We start from the raw sequence: 21,658 nt of genomic DNA, 5'->3' as shown, positions 1-21,658 counted from the left end.
GCCAGTTACATCACCCTTATTCCAAAACCACCTCCCCCCACCCCACGTGGCTTACACATATCCTTTTCTGTCTTCTAGGCACTATTTAGGCTGTTGCCTGCCCACAGCTGTTACACAATCAATGTTTATTAACTTTTTCAATATAAACACCTGCATTCTTTTATATTATCTGAAAAAGGTACAACATGTACATAAAAACTATGGGTCAATAACCTGGCTGCGATTATCAGCATAACATAAATGACTCCCCTAAAGACAACGCAAACACAGGAGACGCATCCAAGCAGCTGCAGCAATGAAAATGATACTGGATTTAAAAACAAACTTGCCACGTGGGTCCGTTGGCCCAGATCTTGGGAAGTTTAGCTAATTAGTCGGGGGGGGGGGGGAGACAAGAGACAGAAGTTTGTTCAGGAAAAGTACATCTACATCTCCAGCACAACACGTGCAAAAGCCATGGGGTTTTAGGTCAGTACTTGTTAAAAACAAGATTTAACCATAGCAAGTCAGTTGAAATAACCTCTTGCTCCTTCCATAAAGCAAGGCAAGACATTTGGGCAAGTTTCCAAACCTGACCTTCATTGTCCAGACTATACTAACTACATCACCTCCAAAACTCCCAACAGGAACAGAATAAATCAATTGTGAAGAGAGAAAAAAGAAGTGAGTGCCACATCCCTTCTAGAAGACAGGCTGAACATGCCAGTTCCCCTGCCTATGATCAGCCTGTTCTGAGAAGTTAAGCAGTTTGCTAGACCCTTCTGCAGCCATAGTTTGGACACTGGTGGAGGCTCTGTTCCACTTGGATACATTAAGGTATTAAGGCTAGAGTAAAATTCAGGTGCCCGTGTCCTTCCAAGGATGGCACTACAGTTTGCCAAGGACTGTTTCAAACACGCCCAACAAGCTTGACCCCTCTCAAAGGTAGTTCACACACAGTGCCCTCCCCCTACCAGAGGGAAACAGTAAAATGCAATAGAAAAAGACAGCTTGCAGACCAGCCTGCTTTCTGCAGTTAATTATATCAGCCCTGTGAACAGTCTTTGCCCGTCAGTGACTTGACTTTTCCATGGTCACTGGCAAGTCACTCTGTAGAAGCTCTCAGGGTGTTGGTAGAGATCACAACAGTCAGACTTCTAGAAGGTGTCTGGAGACAAAGTCAAAGTCCTTGAAGGCAGCCTGCTGCTTCTGGGATAGGACACGGAGCTTGTCTGGAGGAGTCAGGACTGGCTTCTGAGAGGTAAACTCTTCATCAAAGTTGCTAATGTCAGTAGGGTCTCTTAAAGACGGCACAAAAGGGGGCTTCAACGTCCTGGCAAGCAGGGCATCCCAGTCAATTATCTGTAACAGAACACATTACAAACCAAATAGGTGCCAAGGAACAGGCTCAGAGATGGGGAAATAAGCTAGGAAGCAACAGTGCTGCATAGCTGCACCCCCCTTCCGCATCATCTGCAGCACATGTGATTTCTACTAAATGTAAGTGCCAGGATAACCACTGCAGGCAGGTGCAAAGGGAGAGCAGCAGTTGTTCCAAAAGTAGAGTCCTCCATGTGACCTAAATCTGTGCTTCAGAGCACCAGCCAAGAAACTAGGCTGCCACACAGACTGTATTTAACAGGGACACATCCAAACAACCACAGTCACTCTCATCAGGAAACCCCCACGCAGTTCATGCTGACCAATCCTGCTTCCTTGCATTCCCTCCTCTGTCTGGACCTATCTAGGACCTCTTGCCTTACACCGAGATTAAACTTTTGGGGATAGGAACCATCTTTTTTCCTGTATTTCCACAGTGCCAAGTCCAATGGGGACTTGGTTCATAACACCATGCTATGGTGATAGAAACAATTAACAAACATACCCTGTACAAAGGAGGGTTTTCACTACTGTTTGTGCTGCCACAGGTTTTAATTTTAAATATACAGAATCATTCTGCAGTAAGTGCTGGTATTGATGTGACTCAGATATTTTATATACCAGCTAGTAGGCAGCTGAAGTCTTAATGTCCCAATGGTCTTCCTTTGCAAGGTAGCAATTACTATGCCCTCGCCACCAAAAACTGGCATTTGTGTTCCTCCAGATACACTCACAATTCCAGTTTTATATTTTCTGCTTCAAATTCAGAGACAAAGATTGGCAGTCTGTGCAATGATACCTGCACTTCCATACCCACAGAAAAGGATTAATGGATCCATGAGAGAAATGGAGAGAGAGGGGAACACAGATGGAAAAGAGATCTTGTACTTGGAAATAGAAGGGACCAGAAAACAGACTTAGGTGATGTGGTTCTGAAAGAGACTTGTTATGGAAATGGATATCTGGCTGGGCAACCACATGCCAGAAAACTTGCATCATTAACCAACAAAACAGGCAAGTTTGCCTCAAGAACGAACGGGAAGCAAACAGCCCTGGGACATGGGTAAGGATGGGGCCTGAAAAAGCTGAAAAAAACCCTCTTACCTTAAAGAAGGCCTGGGGTTTAATCTCCTCTGCATCCCTCTCTCCTGCCCCAAGACGACGCTCTGGACATTTCTGGAGAAGCTGCAGAAATAAATAATCCAAAAATTCAAAAGCTAAAACAAGGACAGATGGACATGAACAACGCTTGAGGGAAAACAGAAGCTTTCATGTCTCTTTCTTCTTTAGAGTGAGGTCTTAACTTGCCATCATTAGGTCACATTCTGTCCCTCATTAACCTCCCACTGATACCAGCAGGAGATTCACTGTGAACTGCAGATAGTACATGCCCTTAGCTGTCTACATGACCCACAGATCATAAGAATTCAGAATATGTCTCCAGAGAACAAACTCCTAGAAACATGAACATTTACCCCTTTGAGAATTGGCAGCGCTAGGCTCCAAATAGGAACTCAGCCTGTTCCTCAGTGGCTGCATGGACATCCGTGCATGTAGTGATAAGGTAATTAAAGGATAGAGAAGTGTATGCATAGGTTTCAAGGGCTCCCTATCAGTTGACTGGGCCTGAAAACAAAATATGCTCAAATTAAAATGGCACCTAGTCAGAAAGAGAGTCTCTGGATGTATTTGCGTTGAGGTCTACATGACACTTGCTCCATTGGACAATGACAGTACCTTGCGGATGATGGAAAGTGCCTCTGAAGAAAGGAATCGCGGGTAGCGGACCTCTTCGTTGACAATGCTGTCAAAGACCTCTTCCTCATCATCTCCAGGGAATGGTGACTGCAACAGAGACCCGTTGTTAGCCGACACGCAGAGTATCTGTATCCAACTGTTCGTTTATTTTCTGTGCTGCAAGATTGGGGTGATAATTCCTGCCTACTTTGGAGAGTTAGAGGCAAGCACTACAAATGAGAAACATTCTACAAATGCCCAGGCTTAAAGATAGGGAAGGCAGGTCTGGGAATATTACACAGTGAGAGATGGTTTCAAATACCCAGAAACAGAAGACTGGGTTTGATTATGAGGGAGGACTCTTCAATTAAATTATTTCTAAGACGCAGATGAAGAGTAGTTAGCTGCTCCCAACTGGTGACCCCTCATGTCACATAGTTAGGCCCAGCTCTGCCCCAAAGCTGGTCAGTGAAATCCTTGCAGAGGAACGTGGTCTTACCTCACCAACAAGCATCTCATAAATGAGCACTCCTAGCCCCCACCAGTCTACTGCCCGGGTGTACGAAACGTCTGTCAGGACTTCTGGAGCCAGAAACTCAGGAGTGCCACAAAAGGTGTTTGTACGGTCCCCAAAACCCATCCCTGTGAAGAAAAGGCCACTGCAGAACATATCACACAGGTTTCCAATTTGTTTCTTTTGGAACATAATGGGCAATGTATGTGATGGCAGCAGAGATGAGTGGTACATACAGAAGAGGATGGCAGTGCTTGAGGGTAGCAGAGACAAGTACACAGGATGGGAGAGCTGGCATTAAAAACAACATACTAGGAGGGACCTGCCTCTGATCAAGAGTTTTCATCCCCCTTTTTCCATGCACCCAGGAGGAAGCACAGACTCTGCACTGCCCTGAGATCCAAGGCCTCCAACAGTTTCTCCCTTAAACAAGCTGAGGCTCAAAGAAAGAAAGTTAAGGCTTTGCTTATTTGAATAGTGCAGCAATGAAGCTGCCTACACACACAGTGGTCAGAATGATGTTCTCGGGTAAACAGCTTGTGCTACCCAGTTTCCTGGTTCCCCAGAGCAATCAAACAATGTCAGTCCCTGTATGAATTATCCACAAAGTTCATCATGGTCAAATAGGCAGGATTTCCTTAAGTAAAACTGAACAGCTGCACCAAGTGCAGCTATTTCACTTGCTGTTTGCAAAAGTTACCAAATCTCAACTCTGCAGTTTGACCAGCTAGGCCAGGGTGATCATTCAGTCTTGGTTCCCCTGAAGGAGCTCACCTTCCTTGCACAGCCCAAAATCAGCAATCTTCACAAAGCCCTCAGCGTCTAACAACAGGTTATCCAACTTCAGGTCCCTGCAGACAGAGAAGAAGACTAGAATGAAAGGAGAGGCTGGCAGCAGCCATCCAACAGCTGTTTGACAGGAGGCAGGATCCCAACTATTAGGAAGAGAACAATAGAACATCCGTGGAAAATCTGCATTTGCTCAAATATTTTACTGCCTTGGAGGATGCTCTTCAAAGCCTAACATTTGCTTGATTTCCTAATTGAAAGCACCAGGAAATGGCTTTAAGCAAGCCTCTCCTTGCATAAGCAGAGGAGGTCATCCAATAATAACAGGGCTTGTCACCAGGGTGTCCCTGCAAAGAGGGGATGGTGATAAAGCAGATAACCCTGCTGCTGCGCAGTTAATGAATTACTAGCAGTACATCTGATGAACAGCTTCTTTAAATGCATTCCCTGGCATAATTAATGGTAAGTGGGCATGGGCAATACAGGCAGAGCTGGGAGTGTCCTCCTCTTCTCAAATCATCCCAGCCAAGCATAACAAACACGATGGCAGGAGCAGGAGGAGGGAAATGTCAAATGAGGCTGGCTCGGACACAGTGCTAGAGAGCCCAGCAGGGCAACGAACTGCAAACTGCATGTGTGCTGCAAAGGCAATTTAATCTTAGGACTGCTGATTCCTGACACTTTCCTGGCTGTGCTGCTGTTACCTGTAAATAATCTTCTTCTCATGTAAGAACTGGAGCCCCAAGACTACACAGGCTGTGTAGAACCTGAAAGAAGAGGAAGAGTCATCATTTCAGAGGAACAGGAGCTAAGTTAATGCTCTATGATACTTGAAAACTTAGGCCAATGGCAACTTACCGTGTCACATGCTCTGGAAAAACTTCCGAGTGAATGTGTGTCATGAGGTCACCCCCAGGAGTATATTCCATCACAAAACAGGCATGATCTGGCGTCTGGAAACACGCAAACATGTTCACCAGGAAGGGGTGGCCAGAAGAGTTGACCACTTCAAAAATGCGCTTCTCGCAGTGCAAACTGCAGGGATTCAAAGTAGTAAAATGGCAGCACCAAAGCTTTGCAAAGAAGTCTGTGTTTGGAGAAGGAAGCAAGTCGGAGATCCCTGCACTTAGACTTAACATAAGAGGATCATGCAGTATTCACCCCATACAATTCCTAAACTCCTCCTGTCAGGCAAGTGTTTTTTTTCTTAGAAATCAGGAAGTGACACCTTTTAAAACTTGTTCTGAACCTCGATTCTAACTATCTGAGGCTGAAGGGGGGACCAAAGTCACATTAGTATGGAGCCTGGCATGCCTACTAGCTACTAACTGCAGAGTTGATCTCATAGCTTCTGGTAGAGGTACGACCAAGACTCACCTATCGATTTCATCTCTGTTAATAATGTCTTTCTTCTTCAGGGCTTTGATAGCGTACAGCTTCCCTGTTGCCTTGTACTGGGCTAGCAGGACCTAAAACAGTAAAAAATGCATCATTTCCAAATTATTTTGATATGGTCTCACTTGGTTACCTTGACTCCCAGCCACACAACCAGTAGGCAGCCACACAAACTGTTCTCATCTGTTTCAGACAGTAGCTGTCAAAAGCAAGGTTAAGTAACTGCTAGAAAGAAGTGCTGTTTTCCTGGGTGACCTTGTTACACAGACCTGGATGAAACTCACTATAAATTGTGGTCTTTGAAAAAATCCACAGCGCAAAGCTGATGATTATTGAGCCTCAGCTCAGTGCTCCAGACCACGGATCTCTTGGAACAGAAAAGCACCTAATACTGTTCTTTACTGACCCCTAAAGGTGACTGGAGGAGTGGCCCTGATGGTTGCTATGTGCGGTGAGAGGAGATGGGCGATGCTTACAGTCTAGAGGTTTTATCCAGTTTTGGAACCCCTCAAAGCCCAGGACTGGTGATTAGCAGAAATACCAGCTGGAGTCATTGCTTGCATTTTCACTGAAAGTAGCATCTTCTCTTTTTGAACCATTTCCATTCAAACACTGAGCTGGGGAGGAAAGAGTGAAGCCCAGCTTGACACCCATACCCCATCCTCTCACTCCACAGGAACCCCTTGTGCCCCCTCTACCTTTCCAAAGTGCCCGCGTCCCAGCATGGCAATGCAGTGAAAGTCCTGAAGCTGGACAGTTCTCTTCCTGTGGGTACAAAAAGAAAGTACTGATGGGGCAAGAAACAGGAGACTTGAAGGTCAGATGTGGATACCAAAGGAGAAGAGAGTTTCCACAGGCAGCCTGAGGGAACTAAGTTAGAACGTAGGTGCAAGAGCGTTGGCTGAGAATAAATGCATACAGAAGAAGGTGCTGGCAGGAGGAGGAAGGAAGAACAAAAGGAGGATGGGATATGGGAGTACTGAAAAGAAAGGATTCAATACTCAACTAGGGCTAGGGAGGGAGGGTAGAGTACAGATAAGGGGTTGGTGGTTAAAGGGGGACTACAAAATGTGTAGCTGAATGCACAGATGCCCTGAAACAATACACTAGCCACATGGGGCTACCGACTGAGTTCTAGTCTAGAGCTGGAAAATACAAAGTAAATCAAAAGCCTTAACCCAGAACATCCTTTGCTGAAAGCATGTTCCACTCTCCTGGTGAGGGAACTGAAGCAAGCAGCTTAGGAGGACCTAAGTGTCTCCTCCTGAGAAAAAGGTAGGGCAAGAAATATGTCTGACTGTCCTTGTGGTCAAAGGTGGCATCCACAGACCTCTGAAGTGAGAGTGAAAGGACCAAGATGTTCAATGACCCCAAACAGGAGATCATTAAAAGCTAGCAGAGATCAGCTGATGTTTGTCATTCATGGGGTTTCCACCAGCGTGGGCTCAATATTACTGTGCGTTTCTAGCCTGCTTTTACAGTATTTTCTAATTGATATCCTCACTATATGCAGTCCAGTTACTGCATGACAGTATAAATAATCTCTGTGCCTCCCTATTCAAGAGACCAACACATTTGCCTAGAGTACTTTTAAAGTACGTTATTTAATATTCACAGAGATGCTTAAATAGGTCATATGCTTTGCCCTGGAAAACTGAATATGCTTAAGTATAAGGGGCCATTTGCAAGCACTTAATTCATTTACCTTCTATTAGAATGATCCATTACTTTTATTGCACAACATGATGAATAGGGTAAGGATCAAGGGCTAGTACACAGATAATGTTACATAAATGTCTGGGTAAATAGGTAAGATGCAGAGTTTTCATTATGCTGTTCACAGAGTATGAAAAGTCTTTTGCTGAGAAACAAAAGAACCCATTAACAGAATGCAAGGTTACGTGGTGAAGATTTTCAGCTCAATACCCACGTTCTCTGTTGATGGCATGGGGCTGTTCTGGGACACTTACCTTGGAGAAGCTCGATTTGGTGTTTCTGTTACAGCCAAGCTGCAAATCCCTTCGACATGCAGCCTCTTCAAACACTGTGAAGAGAGAGGAAGTTACCATGTGCAGCTCTGTAGAATGGATTTTGAAATGCCACTGGATCAAATCAGAATGTGACTTCAACCACCACATCTAAGCTTCTTCTATGTCATCTCCCGGTAGTAACCACAGGGTGTTCTTGATGTGGTTTAATCAGAAATCATTTCTGTTGTGGGCAGGGGATGGCCCACAGGCCCTGTGTGAACACAACTTCTCTTGTGGCTTAAGACTATTTCAATAAACTGAACAACGTAAGAAGCACTTTCTATCTCCTTCCTGAAGGCAGGCCCTGTGCAAGTTCTCATTTAAAAAAACAGTAAGACAAGACATGGTCCTTCTATCCATCTCAGTGCAATTTGAAAGGAGCACAGACACTACAGAAAATGCAACTGCATCTTGCTGCCATATAAAAGCAGATGTTACAAGACACGTGACAGGGAATAGATAGGGGGATCATGGCCACACTGACAGCTAGCCCCTCAGCAACTCAAGGAAGAAGAATTCTTGCTCCTTGTCCAACTTCCTCAGTAGCAGAGACCTTTACACTATATTCCAGTTTTATAGCCCCCGCAGTACCACCTCTTTCCCAGCGTGGTCTGAAATCCCAAGGTGACCCCCACCTCCCACTCTACTTCCCATAGGATGCCATTTCATAAGAACAGGGAAAGAGAACATCTCTCTTTAGTATCTTCTTGGGGGCCAAAAACCCAAAGCTAAGCCATCTCACTAGCTTCTACACCCCAGGAGATTAGCTAGCCCTAAAGTGACATCCACCAGAAGAGACAGAAATTTCTTCCCCAACATTTTTTACATTTTTTGATTTGGAAGGGAAGAGCAAAGCCCCATCTCTAATAAAACCAGCCCAGCCTCCAAAATCCCTCCATTCATTCAGATTCTTACTGGAGAGTCTGTGGGAGAAGGCACCATTTCTTTGGAGTCTGCCGGCAGAAACAGGCGTGGAGGCTTGCAGGGAGGTTCTTCATCAAATATCAGTTTACCCACTGGAAAGTTACTGCATGTAAAGAATATATATTTTAAGCAGATCTCGAAGGAACAGAGTATGATGGCCAAACATGCAGCACCAAAAAATACTTATACAAAGTTTAAAGTCATCCCAAATCACTGGAGGGTAGGACTCCCTGATTCACACTCCCCAGGTCTGAGAGGAATCAATGGAAAACACGCTCCTTCAAAATTCATTTGAAGGAAAGAAGCCTTTATTATGCTGGTGGTGTTTCTACTCATGTCAGGGTACCTAGCACACAGACACTATGTATGCTATAGAAATGTCTACCAACATCATAGCCATCCAATTAAAGACTATAAAGTAAACCTCAGTTAAATTAAGCTGAGATCAGTTGGCTATTCGTTCTCTTCCAGGGCAGGTAGACCAATTATTTTCTTCAGGTGTAAATGAAAAAGAGTTGAAGCACACAGCTTTGGAACAACCTATTCAGGTGCATGGCTGGATTATTTGTAACCACACAGGAGGATTGTATTCTATACCAGTACTGGATAAATTGTGGCCTTTTACAGAACCCACATACTGCACATTTTAAGGAACTTTCATAAAAGGACAGGTCACTCCTTGCAACTGCATAATCTACATGTCAAACTAAGCATGACAACCTGCTTTATTTTCCCTCATATTGTCATGTTCCTGCCACCACATTCTTGTCTGTGGCTTTTCCTGCTCTAACATGTGACATTTAAGGATAGAAAAAAAAGGAAAGCTGATTAAAACCTGGTTCTGAAACCAGGCCACTCTTTAGAATTGTGATTTTGAAAGTTGGTCTAACAAACAATAAATCAGAACTGCCTGCACTACATTGAATGGGCCACTAAATCCACGATCTCAGTCTGTATTAGCTTTCCTCACTATCCTGAGTCAAGTCCTATAAACAGAGCTTTCATACCAAGATTTTTCCCAACCCCGTGAAGTTTCACGAAGTGTTCAGATGCATTCTGTGCCCATTTGTGTCTGTTTACCAGCCTCAATTCCAACAGGTCTCATCTGTCCCACCTGGATATCAAATCAATTTGATTTGGCAGTGGAGCTGGAGAGGCGAAATCTGAATGAGCAGGATCCTGAAGTGGAGGGCTGAGAGTGGTCGGGGAACTACATGGTGGGAGGATGCTCATCATTAGGCGGCCCCAGGCAGCAATGTTTATGTTCATCTGAGAAGCTCGGAGAAACTCCTTTCCTGGAGGAGGTGAAATTAGCAGTGTTGCAATGTGCACATGGCACGTTAGAGCCATAGAATCACAGGGAAGTACGGCTGGGAGGGACTTTAGGAATCTACTTGCTCCAACCCCCTGCTTAAGGCAAGATCATCCCCTTCTAAGCCATCCTGTAGAAGTATTTGCCTAACCTGTTCTTAAAAGTGCACAAGAAACCCCCTTCACAACTACCAGGCACAGGGCCTAAAAGCATCAAGAACACCCACACATGCCACAGATAAAGCAGGGAAACAAGGGCACTGTCAATGGCCTGCCACTACAATGACAGGAAATAGTTTATTAAAATACTCTCAAGAGATCCAAGGAAGAAGATGGTGCCCCCCACTAGCGAGAAAGGCACCCCCCCTCCCCCCATCTATGCCAAGCTGATCTTGGGGTAAGATTCTTTCCTGATTTAAAATGGGGGAGGGGGGGGGGGGGGGGAGAAAAAAAAGCAGCCTGACTTCTACCACTTGCCTAATGAGTTGAGCTAATGCTGTTCCCTAACAGATCTTCCTACTCACACATGCTGACCTACAAGCATCTAAAACACAGCATCCAACTAGGTACTGCACCCCCCTTCCCCCACCAGTGGGCATATGTTTGCTATCAGGTTACCTTTCTGTTTGGGGAAAATGCGTTTCTGGCGCTGCAGCTTGGGCCTTCTCTCAATAACAGGGTTACAGAACATCACCTGACAGGAAAGCAGAGAAGACTCTGAAGAGACCTTTACTTGCCCTTTGAACACTAGCTTAAGCGCACTGGGCCTCTGATCAAATACTTCATTCATTCAGGAAATTAGGAGTCATTTGTTCAGGCATGGCCCAGACTGAGTTATGCTACCTACACCCCACAGATTTCATGTTAATTCTATTTTTGTTTAAAGTTAGTCCTTCCCGCTGTCCTGACAAAGGGACAGATCAGTTCATAACATCTCTGCTATCTTTCATTTAAAGGACATCAACCAGCTTCTCAGACACTATCACACATTACTGATGAAATGCAGCCATCTCAGGGGTGGGAAGCAGCAGTTGACCCATATCAAATGAGTGATAAATGGGGAAACTTTGCATAATCATGCTGTCACAGATCTCGACTTGGGTAAGATTCCCTGGAGGAATCTTTTCTAACATTTTGCTTGCTAAGGAAGCAGGGCTGAAAGACTCCCTAGTCTGTGTTTCCCTGAATTTTGTCATCATCCTTAGAAGGATGAGTGCGCCCCAAGGGGACCAGAACCTCCAATTCCAAGCAGTAGGAGTAATTCAGACCTGATCATTAAGCCATTCTCTTTAATTAAAAGTGTCCTCATTAACTCAGAAAAACAAGGTTTGGCTTGCTTTTGTTCTGTTGCTCTCAGGTAACGTTAACGGCACCCTCTAATCCTCCCTCTGGGCGATCATATACTCATGTCATTGTAGTATTACGCTCCCCGGTTTCAGCTGGTGATTTTGTCCCTCATTTGCAAAAGATATTCAAGAACCCAATTTACATTTAAATCAATAGCAGTTGGGCACCTACATGTCTGAGTATCTGGGATTAGCCAGCTGAGCCCAGATTGTTTCAGCTGAACAGGCCACTCCAGAATGCTGCCTGCCTTTACACCTTTCATTCTGAGGTCCTTAGCTCTTTTCAAGAGACACCACACCATTAACAGGGGGATGAAAAGAACTGCATTATGGATGCATCTTTAAACATTCAATTTGTTTTTGGATAAGTTGCCCTTGCAATAAATAAGGTTTATAAAAAAGAAAACAAGAAAAAAATTACATTGCAAAAACCCATCTTTCCTCTTCCTCTCCCAGGGAGGAAGCAGATTACCTTGGAGGTAATCCCACTATTGACCAAGGATGGAAGACAGTCTAGAGATTAGGGCAAGGAACTGAGACAGGACTCCAGGGCTCCTGTCCCAGCTCAGGCACTGACTCACTCACGTTTGGTATGTCACTTCACTAGTGCTTCAGCTGAACCCACCTGATGCAAGGAAGGTTAAACTCAGAATTACGTAACTGTTCAGTGCAGCATCCAAAAGAGACCCAGGATGGGGACCACCCTGGAAAAGGAAGTCTGGAGCATTCACCTCTGCAAAAAGCGTCCCCTGGGGCTCAAGAGAGAGGCACATCCCGTGGCGTTCATTATCGAGGAAGTCATCCAAACGCAAGAACTTCACTGCACACAACTCTCTCCAGTCACGCCAATAAACTGCAATCTCCAGCTCTCTGGACTGCAAGAAGAGAAGTTTGGTAATGTCCCAGGTCCAGGTTTGGATCTCATACACAACACACTCTCCAAACTCTACTTGGAGGTCTGGAGCAGAATCCTTTTCTTGCCTTGTAGAAAGTTTGGGCAGCTACATGATGCAGCATACAAGACAGACACGGAAGGGAAGAGATGACAGTCCCTTAAACCTTACTGCTTCTCACTTTCTCTGATCTTTGCTGAATTTTACAAGCTACAGTTCTTTGGAGGCAACTCATCTTCAACTGATTCCCTGCAGCCTTTGATTTGAGACTGACCCTCACGGTCAGATATCCTGAAGTAAGCTGTATTCCAGGTAAAACGGGAACGAAGCTGCTCACCTGGGGACCGAGGGACATCAGATGTGTTCAGGCTGAAGTTCTGCCAAAGCACTATTGCCTTCAGGGCAGACAGCGATAACAGTACGTAACAAGCGAAAGGGGGACAGTTCAAATAAAGGAGTTGGTTCAAACAGAGTAGCAAGTTAAATGAGTAAAGCAAATAAAGTGAAAGAACAAACAGCTACAACACAGGGGACCTGAGGGCAAGACCAGAGATCCCTGACCCCACTATTTCTATCACACTTACCCGATCCAGCTCAATAGCAAAGCTCTGGTCCCATGCCTGGTTATTAACTGGCCCCCAGTTTGTCTGACCAACCACTTTATTGTCCACTTTGAGCACCGCAAGCACCTCATCTAGGCAAGGAAGAAAGCATTTGTTACTATGTTTCACAAGATACTGCTTTCTAAGACATCCTTCCTAGAGGTGCCTCCGTCACCCAGTCAGATTTCTAGCACAGGAGAAATCCACTAAAGAGAAAGACGACCAGATGGCTCATCCTCTACTTCATTATTTCAGGAGCCAAGTGCCCCAGGTTACCCATCACTGTGCTCACAGCACACTGTTAGGAGACACCAGAACCACAGAAGTACCATCACTGATCCGACAGGGAACTTCATACTCACTACATAGCTCCTCGTTCCGCAAGTGCTTTCCTGAAGTGCTGAGGCCATAGATGCCCATACCAGCCCTTGCTCTGGTCAGGGACCACAGGTCACTTGGAGATGCATGGATAGGAGATGAAGCAGCCATTCGGGAACGTCCTGGAACCTTCTCCAACAAATCCTGACACCCCATCAGTCTCACTTCCAGTGTTCCTGAGGAATTGCAGCATACCAAAGAAGGTTATGTCTAGAAAAGTTAAACTGTTCCATTCAGTCTGTTCTCACATAGGCCCAGAACCCTTTTAGCTTTGCTTTTTAGAGCACAGGTTCAAACCCAGCCTAGCTCAGCAGTGACTGAAAGCCATCACCATCTGACATTTTGTAGAGATTAGCACAAAGCTAAGTCAATGTCCTCAATACACTTCCTAGCACACCAAGTGTCCACATCACAATGACACAGGAAACCCATTCAACTCAGCTTCTCCCCACAACAAACTGCACAGAGTTTAAGTACCTGTAAGAGCTGTAGGTTTGATCAGTGAAGTAGAAGGCTGGACCCTGCCATGCTGGGCTCCCAGAGAGGAAGTGTTTACTAGCTCCTGCTTGATGGCTGCCCGCTTTGGGTGATCAGGAGAAATCTCGCTAAGCTGCCGTTCCAGGGACAAACGCAGCAGATCAATCTTCTGAGATGATTCTTGCAAGCGGCCTTGAGCCTGGTAACATGACACAGAGAAAAAACGGGTCTAGGCTTTGAACTGCCAAACCAGGGCACTACTGGGCCTTTGCAAACTCAAAGGCCAGATGCCATCCTGTTTGCAGAGGATGGCAAGAGACAGCACCACTTATTCCGCCTAAGTCATTGCTTTGTGGGATTAGAGGGATATAACCCTCTTCACAAAGACTGGGGTAAACTCTCACCAACATATTTCCCACTTGAACAATAGAAGCTGAGGATATGCGCTCCAATGCTCTTCTTACCATTCCAGTACACTAATCTTCAGAGCAGCAGTTTGGTCTTCTAAAGGTTTTTACTAAATATTGCTGGCACAATGAATCCGAGTTGAACGATTGCTATAGCTAACACTATGCACGGAGATAGAGTTTTGACCAAAGCTTTTAAAGCATTTAATGATAACTAATTCTTGAAAGAGCCCTGCAGGGTACATGAGAGTTTTCCCCATTAGACAGAGGAGTCAACTGAGGCAAAGAAAAGTGAGTTGCCCCAAGTTACACAGCAAACCAGTGGCAGAGCTAAAAAGTTGTAACTCACTTTTACCTGTTCTAAAGGCTAAGCAACATTTTTTTTCCTGGTTTGCTGCAAGTGTTCTCCCTCACTAGCTTTGTTACCAAAGTGAGTTCTGAAATGCAAATCAAACCACCACAGCATATGTAGAGGACTGTCTATGCACTAGGTCAGTGGTTTTCAATCTTTTTTCATTTGTGATGCCTAAAAATTTTTGAATGGAGGTGCAGACCCCTTTGAATCGTAAGTGTGGGTATTCACATGCTTTTGATTGATCATAGTCATCTTTCGTGGACCCCTTAGACATAGTTGGCGGACCACCAAAGGTCCATGGATCACAGGTTGAAAGCCACTGCACTAGGTTAAAGGCACTGCCATTAAGCACTACAGGCAATGAGCAAGATGACAAGGACAATATGCCCTCACTCATACAGCCAGTAACAGTCAGAAGGCTGAGTAGAGGTGCACCTTATAAACTAAATGAATCAGACATGCATAAGCTTTTATGGGCAAGAGCTCACTTCATCATCTCTGATTCACTCTGTTAGGTACATCTTTACCTTGCCTTCTCCAGCCTAGGGCAAGTCATTATCGACCCTTCAGAGAGTTGCAGTGGTACCTACCTCAGCCAACAGCTTGCGATCCTGCACCCTGCTGCCGCCTATGATCTTCACCACATTTTTTGCCCCCTCTGCCACAGCAGCTTCAATGCGTAGGTGATGCTGCAGCTCCTCAATGCGCAGCTCCAGGAGACTGATGTTAGCCCCTGTCCTCACTGGTGGTGTTGGAGATAAACAGAGCAAACAGGCAAGCAAGAGGCTGAGCATACGAGACTGCAAGTGTTGCTTCAGCAACATCCCTTCAGTGCCATCATATGTATCCAACATCCTACCTGCTGGATCCGCTGCATCCTCCGTGCCTCCTGCCGACTGAGACACCTTCACAATCTGCATGCGGATTATCTCGATCTTCATCTTGCTGTCCTGAAGCATCTGCTGGGCAGTAGCAAACAGCTTCCAATCCTGACAAAAGAGAATGGGTGGTTAGAGATCTAGACAGATCAGCAATGAATCTGAATAGTGTGTTAAGCTGGGAGGAGGAGGGGGTGCTACCACATCCAAGAACAAGGGGTTGCAGAAGGTCCTGAAACCATCATAACTGATTGTACAGAGGAAATACAAAAGGATCGAGTTCCTTGATTTATAACCATTGTATACAGAGATAAGGACCCTGTGATGCGTTAGGATCCCACAGATGTGATTAATTACTATGGGACAGTCCTAACCTATGGACATACTCAACCAATAAAAGACAGGTCTGATGTTGTAGCAATTGAATCCTGTGATCTTTGGTCAATTGCATTGACAGAGTTGAGGGAGATGGAATAAACTGCAATATCCCAACCTAATTTAGCGTACGCGTCTTAAAAAAAAAATAATTACATTTGAATTACCCTGACTCTCAAATACAATTATTAAATAAAATTATTCCAGATCTGACAAATGGGACAGGTGAAAAAAATACAGTAAATCCCTAAAAATTTCTCTCTGATAATTCATCTCCAGGGATACTGTGCACTCTGACCTATTTCAAACTCTGTTGAGATTAGGAGTATCATACCAATTAGGTACACATCAGAAACTTGTTGACATGGAACAGAGTTGCACAAAGGACATATCACACCAGTTTTCTATTTAATATTGCTATCTGTCCTACCACTTCCCCAAGTATGTTCTCTGGAGGTAGCATGTTTTGTTTGTAATCAAACAAATTTAACACTTCTAACGTACTTGATAGGTAAGTTCAAGAGACCCCACTACAGGCAAATATGGGATAACCCGCTTCCCTGGGAAGTCTATCTGCAGTTAGGAGGTCAGAGATGAGAATAAACCCCAGAAGCACAAGCTTTTACGCCCAGTGAAACTTGGCTTTTTTATTCTGCTTAGTTCTTGCACTCAACTACAAACATCCTGAAGCTACAAGTCTGATGCAAGCAGCATGAACAGCATCACTCACCCATAGGCTAGAATGTCAGCCTGTTCCACAGCTGTACGTCATGCCAGAACTGCACAGCTGGGGCTCAGACAGACAGCCTGAAATGAACCCTACATTAAAGCGCACACACACCCAGATCTGCAGTACACAGTCTGTGTTTGCACTTTTATTAAATCTTGCTTCACGGTGCCCCTTGCTCCCACATGATCATGCTCATTCCTGCTAAACAACGCTCACCTTCGATGCTGTGTTTGAATACATCTGGATCATGTTCTCGGCTCCCTGTTTCACCTTCATCTCAATGTGCAGCTGTTTTTTAAGAGCCTCAATCCTCCTTGCCACCAGGCTTGAGTCCTGTTCCCAGAGACAAGGGTCTGGAGACCTAGACTCATCTGTGAAACAACAAAGTGACCTCTGTCATTCTCTCTCTTTTGGATCCCACGCAGGGTTACTGATGGGATGAGGGGGAGAGTGCAAATATGGGTTCACCTGAGGAACAAGCTCTCCTACCTGCTTGTGTCTCCTTTTCTAATAACAACCCTATGCTAAGGAATTATAGATTTCTTGGGAAGAAGCCCCAAGAATACCACCACCTCCACTCTCCCATTCAGGCCTGTCCAGAACCTGCCTGTTGGATTCTGTCTGAAGATGCTGCCCCAAGCTCTGCAAGTCAGTTTGCATCCTACTCCTGAAACTCATCCACATCCAGTGCTCTCATTTAGCCTTCTCCCCCCTCATATTCGGTGTCACCTCCTTCCATCTTGGTAAATGACATTCCCAACTTTCCACACTTTGGTTTCTCTCTACACTGCTCATCTTAACTAGATGTATGCAAAGACAAATTGAGGTTCCTTTCCTGAATGGAAGTAATTCTTACTTCCTGGCTTAGCACCCAAAACAAGTTGGCTCTAAGGAAAAGGCTGAAGCTATCTGACCAGCTTCCCCCACAAAGCCTGACCCAAGACCTACCTGTCTTTCTCTCTGGTTTCTCCGTTATTACAATGCGAGCATTAAGCTCCTGAAGCTCCCAGTGCAGCTGTTCCAGTTTCCGACTGGAAGATTTCAGCATGTGCTCTACATGTACAAGGTTCTTCCTGTCTGTTGTCACCTTGCGCAGGTTCTCTGTCCCCTCTTTGATTTTCAGTTCCTTCTGGATGGCCCGACGAATTAGTTCCTTTTCATCTTCAAGTTTCTGCTGGAAACCTGGATCCATGAAGTTTACCCCATTGCTCAGCTGCTGAAGACAGCTGCCCTGCAATCAACCGGTACCAGGAAGAAAGTTACAGAGATGACACGGCAACATAAGGGTGAATGAGCAATACATGTATGGCCTTCTGTAACTACATCTTAAGTAGAGAGCGGCTCAACCAAAATCCTTTGATCCAACCCATCACTAACATTTAAAAGAAGATCATCAAATTCAAATTTAGATCTGATGTGGAGCTCATGTTTGATCTTAATATATCCCAACTTAACACCCACAACTGAGGCAGCGCAATTCCTCACCAAGTTTTCTTCTTGCCATGTAATACCTTTATTTATATTAATGGCCCTTAACTATGAAAAAGCAAGCCGTAATTTGTCTTTATCTTGGTCAGAAGTAGCTTTCTTTCACATTAGGTAGAAGATGCAGATCTACATCTAAATGGTCTTGAATTACTAACTGCCCCAAAGTCAGACACTGACTGAGCACCTAGAACTTTCTGCCTCATCACAGCTGTGCCTTCATTGCATGGACGGCCACAAACTCCTCGCTGGGGAAGAAAGATACCTTAATCCCTCACCTGTTTTATAAATGAATGAGCAAAGTTGTCGCTCATCACCAGCAACTATTCCTGAAAAGGTAGCCAATGTCATCTGCAAGCAGCGAGATTGATTTAGAATACTTGCTTTATACGCTGACAACATTAACATCTGTTTTTGGCTTTGCCTTTTAAATCTAATTTAAACCTATTTATCTGGGTGAGAGGTGGCTCAATGACAGCTCTGGAGAGCCATACCTTATTGACAGCCTCTGACAACAAATATGTAGCACAGGCGGTAGCAGGGCAAGCTCTCTTACCCTGTAAGCATGTTTTCGACTCGGGCAGAAGTACTTAGGCACCTCGTCCAAAAAGAGATGCTGCTGACTCCATCATTGAGGGAACAGAAAGCCGCTCTGGGCAAGAGACTAGGTTCTATTTAGGCAGAGGGATTTTAAAGCAAGGACAGTGATTACATTAAAAATAAGTGTTGTTAATACTCCCACTTTTACACAAAACTCAGAGTTGAGAGATAAAGTTCCCTGTACATTAAGTGACTTGCCCAATAACACCCAACAAGTCAGTGGCAGGGTGAGGTACGGAACCAAGGAATCCTGGGTTACTGCCGTACTATTAGACCGCACACGTAACAATAGGATTTGTATTATAGGGTCACAAAGGCGTATTAGGAAGCCATCTTCAGCCACAAGGCACATACCAATGGCGTACAAACCACAACTGTTTAATTGTTTTATTGTTGGCTAAAATCTTGTACCACAGAGTCAGACTTCTGGAACACGCTTTCCAAATTTCATTCTTAAATCAGGTGCCGCCTAAATTTCAGCTTAATGGCAAACAAATAAAAGCGAGAGACCAACACAAACTATTTTTAGATGTGACTTAAACCCAAGTCAGTTCCGCTAGCAAGCCAGGATAGCCAAAATAGGAGCTGTTAGGAGCAGGAACAAAACAAAGTAGTTCAGATTAACATCCCAATTCCAGGAAGTTCTCGCCCATCTAGCAAATCCAGGAGTCAAGCCAAAGTCCTGAAAATACCAAAGGCTGCATCATCAGAAGGGATTTGAATCATGGAGCCCTTGAGTCACTCAGCCAAACTTTACCAGCTCTAGGTCAGGAAAAATCAAAAAGCCTTTTGTCCAATATCTAGTCAGTGACTAACAGGAATCTGTTCTTCCAATTCTATTTTAAACAAATATTCGGAAAAGATGTTTTCTTCCCAATCCGTGCTGACGGGGGTATGTACGCACACTAATCTGGCTCAGACCAGTAAACTAGGGTGGGTGCCCAATGCAAGCTGAGTGCTGGCAAAAGATACCGAGACAAACAGACATCCTTAATTTATACACAGAAAAGGTGTGGAGCGGGCAGCAGCAAGGCAATTTTCCTCCAAGCTACTCCCTGCCAAATGCATGGGCTGAAAGCCATCTTATGTGCCTTGTCCGTGTTCTAAATATAAATATATTTAGAACACATATAGCCAGGGTCATTGTGTGAGACTGGATCTTCTCCTCTCGTGTGGATCAGATGATACCACAATACTGGTACTGACTGTATGGGGGGGGGGGGGGGGGGGGGGGGGAAATCAAACGTGTTCCACTATCATAGACAGTGCGAGGGATGCATTTTTTGCGCTCGTGTCAATTAATTTTTCATGTTCATTTGCAAGTGGTTTAGGAAAGTTGGTGGGGCATCAGGAAACTGCCACTGCTCGTGCTACAGCTGTTCTGTGGTTCCCGGAGAAGGTCAGTCTCCTAGAGCATGTCTGCAATGCAATCACAAAATGCACTTGCAGCTCAGCAGCATACCCAAGCTGCCTTAAATTAGCTGGTTTTGCTACCGATCGCAGTGTGGCCGCAGCAGCATGGGATTGAGCTTCCCCCAGTACATACTTCCCCAGGGTGCCTAGACAGGCATGTGCAGCTCAAACTGAAGGGGCTAGACCAGTGATGCTCGACTAGCGTACCACAGCACCCAGGGTGCCAGGAGATCCTTTTAAGGGTGCCATGCAATATTAACACCTACACACGATTCACACAATAAACCTATAGAGATTTCCAAGAGGAATCCATAGCGAGTGTCAAAACTTCCTCACCAGTGCCGGTCCTTCCAAGTTCTTTACAACCGAAGAATCGCTCTGATATTTTTCTGTAGTTAAAAAATGAGTGAAACTAAAAGCTGGCATTTTCTAAAGGGTGCCTTACATCTGTTGAGAGACGCCTCGAATTTAAAACGGTTGAGAATCCCTGAGCTAAACCAACATCAGCACCTAAGTTACCTAGCTTGGGTTGTATCAGGTATACCTACAAAAACAGCAGTCGCACCTTTGGATTGCAATGCAGAGCTATCCCCGCTGACATAAATTGCACTGGTTTACCGAGAGGTTTTAAATCATGCCTTTACTTAACCCAGCACAACGCTGTGCCTAGACCCACGGTGACTCAGACCACTTTCCTCCGAACCTAAAGCATTTGTTAGGGGGGAACAAGGGAACTACCCGTGACATCAGCTCCTTCCCAGGCCCAGGGGACCGAGCGGGAACGCGCCTTGCACGGATCCTCTGGAGCTTTTCCCAGTTTTGTTTCTGAGCGCCTGAAAAGACCTGAAATCCTTCCCGTCCCGTGGGAGAGGACGGCAGAGCCAGACGCAGCAGCTGAAGAATTGCCACACAAAACACTAGAGCTCTTGGTTCCCAAACGGTACCTTTTACTGGACCAAGCAGGAAGTGACAAGAAAACTGTCCTTTTCCGCCAGCTTTCAGGATCTGAGCCCCTTGGCGCGCAGCGGCACGGACGACGGGTCCACCTTGCCCAGCGTGTGGGGTAGGGGCAGGACAGAGAGCGAACTTCCTCGGCGGGATGAAGGGGGTTTGCGCCCCAACACTCGCTACGGTTTGAGCGGGTCTCATAAAAGCGAGCGGATTTCCCCGCAGACCCTCGTCCTTGGGCCCGCGCCCCGGGGGCCGAGGCGGGTTTTGCCGGGGGAGGGCCCGCAGCAGGGCGGGCCGGGGAGGCTCGGTCCCGTCCCCTGGAGCGCGGCCGACCCTCGCGAGTCTCTCAGGTCCCGGGGCCCAGCGACGCGGCCGCGTCCCTCGCGACAGCCAGCCCCGCGCTCCTGTGGCGGCGACACGGCCGGTGCCAACCCGCAGCGCGGGGGCAGCCGGGTCTCCCCCTGCCCCAGCTCCTACTCCTGCTCCTCAGCCCCCGCCCCGGGGCCGGGCTCTTGCTCGCGCAGCCGGGGCTGCCCGCGGGCCCGCCCGGGTCTCACCTGCCAGGGGCCGGCGCCCGCCATGGCGCCCGCAGCCTCCTCTTCTCTCCTCGCCCCGCGGAGCTGCCGCCGCCGGCACTTTTCAAACTCCGGCTCCGGACGGCGGGAACCAGCGCCCCCTGCCGCCCGCCCGCCCGCCCGCCCGCGGTGCC

General features: G+C 46.0%; 1 protein-coding gene across 2 annotated transcripts; it reads right to left on the bottom strand.

Annotated features, from left to right (window-relative positions):
* Positions 1 to 108: 108 nt before the first annotated feature.
* On the bottom strand, positions 109 to 21,614 carry PKN3 (protein kinase N3). 2 transcript variants are annotated; one of them, XM_006262611.4, is made up of 22 exons: positions 21,507 to 21,614; positions 17,449 to 17,731; positions 16,717 to 16,871; positions 15,377 to 15,506; positions 15,108 to 15,259; positions 13,756 to 13,954; positions 13,263 to 13,454; positions 12,883 to 12,992; positions 12,137 to 12,280; positions 10,678 to 10,753; positions 9,863 to 10,043; positions 8,740 to 8,851; positions 7,765 to 7,838; positions 6,493 to 6,559; positions 5,777 to 5,868; positions 5,258 to 5,434; positions 5,104 to 5,166; positions 4,385 to 4,461; positions 3,596 to 3,738; positions 3,097 to 3,204; positions 2,464 to 2,544; positions 109 to 1,341 (listed from the first exon to the last, which is right to left on the bottom strand). In XM_006262611.4, exons 1-22 carry the CDS (start codon positions 21,528 to 21,530, stop codon positions 1,129 to 1,131), a joined length of 2,853 nt encoding a protein of 950 aa, XP_006262673.3. In that variant the 5' UTR covers positions 21,531 to 21,614; the 3' UTR covers positions 109 to 1,128. The 2 variants fall into 2 exon arrangements, with proteins under 2 accessions (XP_006262673.3, XP_019356550.2); XM_019501005.2 differs by lacking the exon at positions 21,507 to 21,614 and adding an exon at positions 20,943 to 21,027.
* Positions 21,615 to 21,658: the final 44 nt, after the last annotated feature.

The sequence above is a fragment of the Alligator mississippiensis genome, chromosome 12 (assembly GCF_030867095.1).
Source record: "Alligator mississippiensis isolate rAllMis1 chromosome 12, rAllMis1, whole genome shotgun sequence".
NCBI classification, from domain to species: Eukaryota; Metazoa; Chordata; order Crocodylia; family Alligatoridae; genus Alligator; species Alligator mississippiensis.
Note: the sequence above shows the minus strand (reverse complement) of the source record. Positions and strands in the feature narration are given on the sequence as shown.

Coding starts and splice junctions, on each gene's coding strand:
- PKN3 (XM_006262611.4), bottom strand. CDS start 21,530: ATGGCGGGCGCCGGCCCCTGGCAG. Junction 5,435..5,776: donor AACAGAGATGAAATCGATAG/GTGAGTCTTGGT, acceptor GAATCCCTGCAG/TTTGCACTGCGAGAAGCGCA. Junction 3,205..3,595: donor ATGAGATGCTTGTTGGTGAG/GTAAGACCACGT, acceptor TCTCTGTTGCAG/TCACCATTCCCTGGAGATGA.